Source organism: Elaeis guineensis, chromosome 9 (genome assembly GCF_000442705.2).
Source record: "Elaeis guineensis isolate ETL-2024a chromosome 9, EG11, whole genome shotgun sequence".
In the NCBI taxonomy this organism is placed as follows: domain Eukaryota; kingdom Viridiplantae; phylum Streptophyta; class Magnoliopsida; order Arecales; family Arecaceae; genus Elaeis; species Elaeis guineensis.
In genome coordinates this window covers 95,425,035-95,437,076 of record NC_026001.2, presented here as the reverse complement: position 1 = coordinate 95,437,076, position 12,042 = coordinate 95,425,035, and the positions used below count along the sequence as shown (strand labels likewise).

Genomic DNA, 12,042 nt, shown 5'->3' with positions numbered 1-12,042 from the left:
AGTGGGTTATGTATCGGGGCAGGCCAAGTAGTGGAGACACAGCCTCGCTGGAGCAGCGCAATTATACGGTACCTGCGGCCCAAAGGACACAGAACATGGGCATCTGGCAGCAACCCGAAGAAGACCGTTGGATGGTGGGGCCCGGCGCTTCCAGCCAATCAGCTGCCCCTGTCGGCCGTCCTCCCCTCCCCCCCCCCCCCCCGGCCCCCACACTAAACCCACCTCCACTCCGGTGTTCCGCGGATCCATCCCCCTCTCTCGTCTCATCCAGAGAACAGCATCTGTGTGTCGACGTGGGACACCATGATTGGCTGACAGAGAGGGGACCCACCGTGGACGAAATCAAGTTGGAACGTTTGATCTGTGGGTCATGGGTCTGATGCAGGCCGATCGTGATATCATGGCGAGAGGGGACGAAGCTGGTCCGTTGGATCATTGTGGCTTTAACTTTTGACCACGGAATACTGAGTGTGCATTGCTCCACCACCACCTGTCCTCGGCCCAGGGACCACTGTTCCACATCTTTTGTGATGGGGGAGGACGTTTGGCTAAGCTGGGGCTTTTGTCCTGATATCTGTCACGTGTCAGGCAGCAGCTCATCTTTAAAAGATAACGTGACATGCCTGATTGGCCACCTATTTGCTCGATTGGATTAATTGCACGGCTGAGATTTCATCATCATCTGAATTTATAATAAATTGAACCGGACCAAGAGCCAGCCCAAGTGGTCTTGTGACTTGGACGGTGATAAGTTGTCCCCTTGATTATCCGACCCCAGCGACAGTGAAAGATCAGAAGTTCAGAAGAGGATCTCACTTCGCAGTGAAAGCCACCATCCGGGAGCAGCAGCGGCAGCAGCATCGTCATCATCACCCAACCCGAAACTATTTCCCCGGCACATTCCACGATCAAACTCCGTGGTCCCCCTACGCTGCACCCCTACCCCACTTATCTTGCACCACAGGGCATCCCGATCCATCCCCACCGTCCATCGTACTTCCCCCCACTTCCCCCGTACACGTGCAATCACGTGCCATCCTGATGGCGATATACCCTGGTCCCCCACCCCGCTCCCTTCCCTCATCGGTCATCACCTGCGTTCCTCTAATCTTGATTATCTCCAACATTAATTAATTAATTAATTGGAAATCAGTTCCTAGTTATTTGTCGTTAGACCCTAGAGGCCTGTTGTTGGGCTTACATTACTTTAGTACGATTAAACTAATCCCACGTCCCTTATCCCTATCCCATGAGATTAAGGTTAGATTAATGGGTTCCTGAGCCAGGATTAATCTGTCCCAGGGGCCAATCCCCGTGCCAATCGCCCATCATTATCGCATCATTACCGGGAGCCGGTTGGCGGAGGCATCACGCCCCCCACCCCCCTCCCCCCTTGTTTACTTCCCCTCGAACACCGATGGCGACTCCCTCATTATCTTTTCCTCCTTTTTAAAATCTCTAAGCAATTCCCGGGAGTGACGTCACCTCCGTGGCCGTTGACGTGTCGCCGGTGCCGTTAAGCCTCCGACGTGGCCTCCGTGACGGACGAAACCGTCCCACGTTACGGGGTCCGCCACGTGTAGGGGGTGGATGGGCTATGTGGACACGAGTCGAGATCTGCTGGGGTGGGAGGAACGGAGGAGTGAGGTGGAATGGATTGGAGTTTGGAGTCCGGTGAAATAGAATTAACGAAAGTTTGGAGTCCGGGGTGGGGTGGGTGGGGCCCGTGGGGGTGTGGTTAAAGTTAACCGGGTTGGGGTATGCTTTTGGTCTGCGGGTGAGGTGTCAGAGGGGGTGGTTCAGGGCCTGTGTCCGCCCGGGCCGGGCTTGTCCAATGGGCCGGGGGCAGCCTGTGGGGCCCGCACCCCTGGGCGGTAGTTGTCGCCTGGGAAGGGGACACCACTGGGTCCCGCCTCCTCGGGAGCGGATATCTCGAGCCACAATCTTCCCGGTCCCACGCACCCAGACCCCGCCCTCTTTTTTATTTTACCCCACTCCTGCACCCACCCACCAACCCCATCTCGCCTCTCCCCTTCGCCGAACCCGGTAAAAATACGAACTATTACCGTGCCGTTCAGAAAGAGGCGCCTTTACGGGTAAAAATATTAAATTTTATGAAGCACCTTCCATTTCACCGAGGCATCTTCTGTTCGACGTGCCGCGCTATGTATGGTTGAACACCGCGGATCTCTCCCGCCATGTCCGACGAGAAACCTTCGGGTAACATACTAAATCTCTAGAAGCCATGATGATACCCTGCTTTTGAAGGAGTGGGGGTTATAAACTTTTTATTTTATTTTTTTTTGGGTAAGAAGCCGTTATAACGTTATGGTAACAGTTTTGGTGCTTCAGAGATTCCACTTGATAGTTTTTAACTAATTTCCGTTAGTTCTGTTGTAATGGATACTTAATAACTGAATTACTTTCACTGCTTACAAAATAACGTAATATTATACCGGTGGAAATAAAAGAACGGGATTTCTCTGTAATGATGAGAAGAGAAAAGCACAGTTATTTTGTTGTGGCTTAGAGGCAGTTAAAAAGCACTGTTTCCGTTGCAGTATTTTGTTTTATCCACACGGCGTTCAACGGTAAAGGGAGGAGGAGACGCTGTAGACGTGCCGAAGAGGCCACCGTGCCTTTTTCCCGTGGCCCATTCCGAACTGTACCGTGGTCCCCATCCCGTGATACTCCGTGGACGCGGCACTCCACACGTGTGGAGAGCAGGGAGAAGGCATGTCTCATGTGTTCTCCCATGTTGTCGCACGTGCTACACGCTCGGTGCAACATGGGCGTTGATCAGCTGGCTGGGTAACACAGCAAAAAATCTTTAGTGAATACGTGGGCATCTCTGAGTCGGCGATACCAAAGTCTGTGGGTCCAACTTACCAATTGTAAGCTGACACGTTAGCGAGAAAAGCTGTTTGCTGCTTGCCGTTGGACGGCCAACCCGCTGCAGAGAGAAACAAAGGCGTTACCTCGGACGAATAATGCATCCTAGCGTGGCGAAGAGCGTTACGGCTTCAGCATGGTCCGTTCAGGGGGCTGGGATATGATCTCATAAAACCGCGTTACGGTTACCTTCCGTGAGGTTACCTTTCCCATGGACTGGTTGGTGGGTAATTATAGAAGGTGGGGCCCGCAAGCTCCCCCTTTGCTTCTGACACGTGTCCTTGTCCTGGGACGTGAGGGGAAACCATGGTTAACTGATAAAAAAATTAAATAATCATAGTTTTAGAAATAAAAAATTGGTTTGGAATGCCCTGCCTGTTTATGGAGCGACAAAGGCCCTTCAAGAGACAGACGATTAGGTATCGACGCCGTAAACTGTTTCCATTCCAGACGGCACGGTGAGAAATAACAGTTGTTGCGATATTATAACGGTTTTTCAGCTTTCCGCTCATCGCCGTTGCTCTGGCCGTCATAAAAAAAATTGATTATTCTAAAAAACTTACATCATTACTCCATTTCCACAAATCAAGCACTGAAAAAAAAAAAAAAAAGGCACTACGATCCACTCTAATAAATACAAATTTCAGTATTATTAAAAAATAAAAATATCATTATATTAATTAAATATTATTGTTTTGATTGTGAAAATAATAGTACAAATGGAATAAAAAATGAAGCATATAGGTTTCAACAGCGTGGATTTTATTATAATTATCATTTCTTATTAGAATAGGAATAGTTGTTTTTATTTATTTTTTTGTTTTCCTAAAAATTTATTAGGAACAGAAAACGGTTGCTATGTTAATGCTGATTATTAATTATTTACATAAAAATAAAAATAAAGAATTAACAACGCTTGACATTATAACGGCCGTTAAATAACCTAAAAAGGCCGACGGAAAGATTGCTCGCCAGTGATAACGGTAACGGCAACCGGTCGGGCCAGGATTTGACCGTAGCTGAAATGATTGCATGGGTTTTTTGACCCGGGTTAAATGCCTGCCCACCCTCGGTCCGACGACTGTACTGCGCCCAGCGCTGGCAGCTAGACGGCTTGCCCCCCCTCCCCCCACCTCTCGTTCTTTGCTCACAGGAAACTCTCATCTCTTTCCCTCCCGAAAGAAAAAGCCGAACGAGAGAGAGAGAGAGAGATAAGGGGAAGGCGGTGGATAAATCGAGGCGAGTTGGAGGCGTTTAAGAGCGACCGGAGTGAATTCCGGGGCTTGTGGGAATAATTCGAAGCGATTTCTCGGAGCTAGGGCTGTGTTTCGGCTTCGATCTCGGTGGATTTGGGGGTTCTGGAGGTGGGTGGGATTTGGATTTGAGGCTTTGATCTGGGAATTTGGGTGGATCGGTGGTGGATGAGAGATCTGGGGTTAGGCGGAAGTTTTTGATGGAGTCGTCGGAGGTGTCGGCGGTGAAGGGGAGTAATGGGAGCTTCTCGTCCGGGTGCAGCGAGTTCAACGAGGATGGCACTCCCGGTGGGGTGGCGGAGGCCAGCCGGGGGTTCGCAGCGGTACCGGCGGCCGTGAAAGGTGGGAACCGGCCGGATCTCCGGCGGTGGCCGGAGGAAGCTGGGGGTTGGTGTTCCTCTGGGCTTTTGTACTGATTTTTGGCTTGGTCTTTGTTCCAGATTCGGAGGACGCGTTGTATTCCGAGCTCTGGCTTGCGTGCGCCGGGCCTTTGGTGACGGTTCCCCGCGTTGGGGAGAGGGTCTTCTACTTCCCCCAGGGGCATATAGAACAAGTAAGCCTTTTCAACTCTTGAAGAATTTTCTTTCCTCTCGAATTTCTCGATTTCCCTCTCTAAATTGAGGATTATTACGGTTTTTCCTTCGTCCTGGTGCGACTCGTACTTGATTTTGTTCCGTAGATTGTTTTTTCCTTAAATTTTCTCCAATCTGAGATGTTGCGTTTTTTGTTTCCGGTGATCTAGGTGGAGGCTTCGACGAATCAGGTAGCAGACCAGCAGATGCCTGTCTACAACCTTCCGTCCAAGATCCTTTGCCGGGTGATCAACGTGCAGTTGAAGGTATTCTCTCAAATTTCTCGCTTTAAGAAAATTTTTGTTTTTTGTTTTTTTTTTTTAACTTTACGTCATTATCGCGTGGTTCCTCTCATTTGATAGGCTGAGCCGGACACAGATGAGGTGTTTGCCCAAGTGACTTTGCTCCCCGAGAAGGTACCGCTCGGGAAAAAGTTCAAATGCCCCCTCTCTCTTTAGTTTTGATTTGCCTATGGTTTGGTGAATTTTTGAGTATAAACTCAGTATTTTTGGCGTTTTTTCCATCAATATATGGTATCAGCAAGATGAGAACGCCGTGGAGAAAGAGACCCTGCCACCCGCACAGCCACGGCCTCATGTTCACTCTTTCTGTAAGACACTTACAGCATCGGATACGAGCACCCACGGTGGGTTCTCAGTGCTGAGAAGGCACGCCGACGAGTGCCTCCCTCCCCTGGTAAGGGTTTCTATCCTCGTTGTTTTTATTATGATGCATTTCAGCTATTTATTGATGGAGGTTTTGGATTTTGGAGGGTGGGGTTGATTATTTACTCTTGTTCCTGTGATCAGGATATGTGCCGGCAGCCACCATCGCAAGAGCTGGTAGCGAAGGATTTGCATGGGGTCGAGTGGCGCTTCCGTCACATCTTTCGAGGTAATCCATGCTAGTACTTTATTATTGATTTCTTCCAATCGTTGTGCGCAATGTTTTTTTTTTTTTCCTGTGGGCTTCACCGGTCCAGTGGTACCCTTCTTGCTTGGTACTTTGTTGTAGAGATTGAGTCGATCTAAAAAATGATCTCATGCTAAATTTGTGCTTGGGATGATCCTCTAGCTTCCTTTCAAGTGACATTTGATGATGATGATGCATTATGGATCCTCTCCGAGTGTTTTATGCAAGATCCACTAAGTGCCATAGATAGGTGGCATACCGAGTTTTCTTTATTTTTGGAACCTCCCACCTGAAACTGAAGAAATTTCTTCATGGATGTGATGGTTCTCTATTCTGTGCAAATATTTCTGTGGTTAGCATTAAGGGATTGTACTTGACACCATTGGCATGGTTGCATTTAAATGTGTATGTTGTGATCCCCTTCGATCGATTTTGAAACTCTAGGCCAACCGAGGAGACACTTGCTTCAGAGTGGTTGGAGTGTTTTTGTTAGTTCCAAAAGGCTCGTTGCTGGGGATGCTTTTATTTTTCTGAGGTCTGTAATCTCCACTGCATTTGGTCTTGTGCTAATATTGGCTTCTTTTTCATGCATGACACTAAGTGTTTTGTGGCTGGCAGAGGTGGGAATGGTGAACTACGTGTCGGAGTAAGACGTGCTATGAGACAGCAAACAAATGTTCCTTCTTCAGTCATATCCAGTCACAGTATGCACCTTGGCATCCTTGCAACTGCATGGCATGCTGTCAACACAGGGACTATGTTCACAGTCTACTATAAACCAAGGTCTGTGATCGATGCTCTGTAGTTCACGCGTAATGTCACATGAAAAAGATTGCAAGCCTGTTGTATCTCTGCCTTTCTTTTGAGGACTGGAAGTACTTGTACAGGGGCAGGGATTCACATGACTTGTACCAGGCATTTTTATCATCATGGTTTATTAATTTTGAGTTGATTTTTAACAGGACAAGCCCATCTGAATTCATTGTTCCATATGAACAATATATGGAGTCCCTCAAGAGCAACCATGCCATAGGAATGAGATTCAAAATGAGATTTGAAGGTGAAGAGACCCCAGAGCAGAGGTATAAGCAGTTTTCCCTCCCCTGTCAGTTAAGGCAAATGATTTCTACCAATCCCAAGTCCTAATAGTTACAAAAATCACATATCTTCTCAACTGTGCCCTTTGAACTTATGTCAGGTTCACTGGAACCATAGTTGGCATAGCAGATGCTGATCCAACCAGGTGGCCTGGATCAAAATGGAGATGTCTTAAGGTAACATCACTCAAATTTTTTACCTTTTCTTGCAATTCTTCTCAATTTAGTTGACATCTTGTTTTTCTGTTTAAGGTGCGATGGGACGAGAGCTCTTCAGTTCCTCGTCCAGAGAGAGTTTCTCCTTGGAAAATTGAACCTGCTTTGTCTCCTCCAATGAACCCCCCACCAGTGCCTAGACCCAAGAGGCCTCGATCGAATATTATGCCATGCTCACCTGATTCATCTATTCTTATGAAAGAAGGTATCATCTCAATATCTAGTTCAAAAGGTTTCAGATATCTTGATCTCTTTCGTGCTGAACTCAGCTTTGATGTTGTTCTTGTCAGCCGCTTGTAAAGTCACTGTAGACCCTTCACATTCACATGGAACTCCAAGGGTCTTGCAAGGTCAAGAACTGATGACCTTGAGAAGCAGTTTCGCCGATGATAATGAATCAGACAATGCACAAAAGCCCATTATGTGGTCTTCGTCACATGATGAAGAGAAAACTGATGCTTCTGTGCAGAGAAGAATGAGATCAGAAAAGTGGAGGCAAATGGTGCGGCATGAACCAACTTATGCAGATCTGCTGTCAGGATATCGGCCTCATGATTCGCATGGATTCAGCTCAACATTATTTGAACAGAATCCTGGGGAAGCATATCTCTTGAAGAGTCATTTTCAAGACACAGAAGGCAGACACAATGTTCTTCCAGGCCAATGGTCTTTAATGCCTCCAAATTCTTCCTTTGCTTCGCATGAGCCTAACTTCAAGATTACCGCACAACCTGGTGAGCATTCTTATCAGAAAGCTGGAAGTATTAGGTGTGTCAGGCAGGTAGGCTGTTCTGCACTACAGGGACTAGGGATTGAACAACATTCCCCAAACTGGTTTGCACATTTGCTGCCAACTTCACGAATGGAGAACCCCTCACAATCAAGGGTGGTGAAGCCTCAACCCTTGATCGCATCACAAAATGACATAAAATCCAAAGCCAGTGGCAACTGTAAGCTCTTCGGATTTCATCTTAATAGCAACATGACAGCATCTGACCTAGTAGCATCGCAACAAATGAATGCTTCAACCCATGAGCCAGAGGCACACTGTTATGCAGCTGCATCATTAAAGCAGCCGCAGGCCATGGAGGTTGACAAACATTCTGAGCCAGCGAAAGTTATTAAGTCAGCTGATCCAACTCCAGTGTGTAGTGAGCCAGAGAGAAATCTTCTGCCTTGCCCACAGACTTCTAAAGACATGCAGAGAAAACAAAATGGTTCAACAAGAAGTTGCACAAAGGTTCTTTTTTGTTCTCTGCTCTCAGTTATCATGCATGTTTGTTGGCTTTGCGGTTTCTTGGAGCTTTCACTGTTGTATCCCTTCGTTTCTGTTTGATTAACTTTTTGTTAAATTGACTACACCTACAATCCAGAAAGTCTCACATTGTAACTCTAGAATTGCTTACATTTTTTTTTTTTAGTATCTCTGAAAAATTAAATGCTACATCTGATAAATTGAATTTCTCAGTTTTCAAGGCAGAACTGATTCCGACCAGCTTTGTATTGCTATTCTTGATTATTTTGAGCATTTTTGTGAAACAAATTTTTATTTGACTATAAACGACTTTTTTTAAGTGAAAACAACATTCCAAATTTGGCCAACTCATGAAAAAAAGGTTATTCTTTTAGTACTCAAGATCCTTTAATGATTTTGGCCAGAGTCATCTGAAACAGGCCTGTTTAGCAACTTGCTGTTTCCAAGGCATAACTGATACTGACCAGCTTTGAATTGCTTTGTTTGGTTATTTTGAGCAATTTTTGCGATACAAACTTTGATTTAACACTAAATGGCTGTTTTAAGTGAAACGACATTCCAAATTTGGCCGACTTATGATCAAAAAAATATTTTTTCAGTAGCCAAAATCTTTCAATGTGTTTTGGTCGGTAGTGGAACGGTATTGTTGTGACTGTCCCTTTTTCTTTCATTATTCCTTCTTTCTCCCTATTTGTTGACCTCCAATAGAATGTCAGATATGCATAACCACGTAATCTTAAATTCATGGCAGAAAGTATTGCTGTGACTGTTTTTTCTTTCATTGTTCCTTATTTCTTCCTACTTGTTGACATCCAATAGAATGTTAGATGAATTGTGTATAACCATGGAATCCCAAAAAAATTCATGCTAACTTAGAGCTTCACTGTATAGACCGGACTGTTGGGGTGAACAAAGATGGTGACAATTGTATTTTTGTTTCAGGTGCATAAGCAAGGAATTGCTCTTGGAAGATCTGTGGACCTTACAAAGTTCAATGGCTACAACGAACTGTTAGCCGAGTTAGATCAGATGTTTGAATTTGAGGGTGAATTGTTAGCTCCCAACAAAAATTGGCTGGTTGTGTATACCGATAATGAGGGTGATATGATGCTTGTTGGAGATGATCCTTGGCAGTAAGTACATATGCTGCATTGTTGTTCTTACTTTGTCTGTGCATATTCTGTAAATTTGCCCATTGTCTTTACATTTTGGTGTGCAAACAGTGAATTCTGCAGCATGGTTCGTAAAATTTTCATCTACACGCGAGAGGAGGTCCAGAGGATGAATCCTGGAACTCTGAACTCCAGAGTTGAAGAGAGTCCAGATTCTTCCGAGGAAAGAACAGCTGCTAGAGGAAGAAAGGGCCGGGTTCCTACATCTTCAGCTCATCCAGAGAGCTGCTAGCTGTAGAATTGACACTGTGAGTGGCTTTGCTTCTCGGAATATATAAAGTGACTGCTTTAGTTGCTCTCTTTTTCACTAGGACATCAATATGAAGCTATGTTGATAGCTAAACATCTACCAAAAGAGAACCATGATTTTGTACCATCTCTGCTCATCTAAATTGACATACTCGCTTGAGTTCCTCTTTTCAGGAAATGGTGGGTCAGAGATAAGTTGGTTTTGTTTTAGTTAATGATATATAAATTGGTGCTGGCAGGCTATCCTATTTGTAGCACGATGTTCCATTGGTTACTAGCTTCAATATTTTTTTTCCCGAAAATGCCATTGGTCACTAGCACGATGTTCCATTGGTTACTATCCTATTCATGAGGATCATGATATTAAATACATGGGAACAGAATTTTCTGTTCCCTGAATCTGGTGCACTTTAATCTGTTTTCATTTAGAAAAATAATGAAAGGAGGAATTCATGTTGCCCACCTGTGGTCTTATGCAGGTCTTTTTGAAGGAGGAATGGTTTTGGTTGGGACAAAGGTGGGGCCAGGCTGGGAGGTATTGGAGTATAGGTTGTGAACGGTAAGGCCCATCTTATCGCTATTGGTGGCACTTGCTCTGGAGGTTGGGGCAAGGCAACTGCTTTAATTACTACAGTTTTGGTTGTATTGTGATTTTTGCTCACAAAATTTGTCTCTGCCTCTTATCACATGTATATCCTGAAGAAAGGCGAGGGAAACCTTGCTCTTCCACAACCTTTCATGTAAATATCTGTTCTCAGCCTATCATATTATCAATGTTAAGTCATCCCAAGCTGGCTTTTTTACCTCATGTGAGCCATGCAGTCACTTGAGCTTTTGTTGTTGGTGAACCTGGTAACGTATTTTGAACCCCGTCCTGTTCAAGCACAGTATGACGAACTGGTGTACAATCATATATATAGCTGCGCACTATTGATAAATCATGCCATTCAACTGTAAATATTATCATGGAGCCCTTTGTGCAGTAAGTTTAGAAAGCTTAGAATGCTTGACCGTCGGGACTCATTATGATCAGCTTTTAGCCAATTCTTATATCTCTACCAGTCAAATTGTCTGAAGTTGGGTGCCTGATGTTTTTGTGAGGTCAGGTCACCGCTTGCAGGATACAAGCTATGTTCGTCGGGGCTGTGCAATTTGCAAACACATGGCTAGCTTATTTTATGTATAGCGGGAGACTTCAGAAGACAGACTCAAGGAGAACAGCTGCAGATTTCTATATATTTCCGATAATCATACAGTATTAGGTCTGTTCTGTCGCTTGTTGAACTTGTTTGTCTGGTGCACTTTGTGAAGTAGTTTCTTGTCAAACCAATGAAAATTAATTCTGGCAAGCCTCTATGCATTTCCCATCCCTGTTGTATGTCTTGTATCCGTTACTGTTCTTGTTCTATGCATCTTACCACATTTGGGTATGTGAATGTTTTGGATAAAAAGTTAATAATATGTAGAAACACCATCTTTTCCCCTCGATGATATGGTCGTCATGGTGACCTAATTCGAATCAGAATCTGTTAGTTGACCATTTCAGTTTGTTGGGTTGGAGGAGCATGAGAACCTTCAAAGCCTCTAGGATAAAGCCATCATGATCAACTTTCTGAAAGTATTGTTTGGGCAATCTGCTGAGCTTGTGTTCGTTGAAAGTGCATCAACACCAACAAGATAATCTTCTTTCAGGTATCTAAGTAACATAGGCCTTTGGTTAAAGCATATGGAGGACAAGAACCTATGCCTGACTTTTCTAATTGTTAGGATTCCATCATTTTGCTGATGCTTCTATGATTCTATCGCCTTTGAATCCCTAATTGCAGGTTCTTTGCAATGGTGATTGTGGGAACACACCATCCGCAGCGGAACTGGGCTTTTTAGATGGTTTTAGCTGTCTGAAACTTTAACAAAGTCTGATGGTATCAGGTGCCTCAGATGAAATTTTAAATCTTTCTTTTCTTTAATTTTGGTCAAGAAAGTATCTAGCTAATGGGCTACTGAATCGAGAGTTGTCCAACCTTTAAATATCCATATTCCCTTGGGCTATGGTGAAAGAGGAATTTGTATGCGGGTCTCTGTTACAGGTGCGGGGGCACTTTGTTGACTTGGTACCATGGTAACGTCTATTCTTTAAACAGGAGAAAATTTTAAAGTGTATTCCTATTCGAATCCAACTTGCCTGATTACTTGACAACTTTGATAGTGCTAGACTTGTCTTGCTGAAGCCAAACCCGAAATACAAATTAAATTAATAGTTAATCAATTGATAAATAATATATACTATATAATTTGAAAATATTATTTACAAATATTATAATACTATACAAATTAATAATTTTATAAATATCAAATATTATCACGCATAGATGATGTATTTATATGTATGAAACCCTTATAGGACTTGCGCAATCAGGTCAATTG

At 44.4% G+C, this 12,042-nt stretch overlaps 1 protein-coding gene across 2 annotated transcripts; it reads left to right on the top strand.

Moving 5' to 3' along the window:
- Window positions 1-3,994: 3,994 nt before the first annotated feature.
- LOC105051081 (auxin response factor 23) lies at window positions 3,995-10,863 on the top strand. 2 transcript variants are annotated; one of them, XR_003801763.2, is made up of 16 exons: window positions 3,995-4,487; window positions 4,586-4,698; window positions 4,888-4,983; window positions 5,080-5,133; window positions 5,258-5,413; window positions 5,527-5,611; window positions 6,074-6,164; window positions 6,248-6,412; window positions 6,592-6,711; window positions 6,828-6,903; window positions 6,979-7,147; window positions 7,233-8,182; window positions 9,140-9,330; window positions 9,421-9,617; window positions 10,098-10,177; window positions 10,725-10,863. XR_003801763.2 is itself a non-coding variant. In XM_010931362.4 (15 exons), the coding sequence occupies exons 1-14, from the start codon at window positions 4,346-4,348 to the stop codon at window positions 9,599-9,601; spliced, it is 2,589 nt and encodes an 862-aa protein (XP_010929664.1). In that variant the 5' UTR covers window positions 3,995-4,345; the 3' UTR covers window positions 9,602-9,617; window positions 10,098-10,421. The 2 variants fall into 2 exon arrangements, 1 of the variants encoding a protein (XP_010929664.1); XM_010931362.4 differs by lacking the exon at window positions 10,725-10,863 and having other exon boundaries at window positions 10,098-10,421.
- The last annotated feature ends 1,179 nt before the right edge of the window (window positions 10,864-12,042 follow it).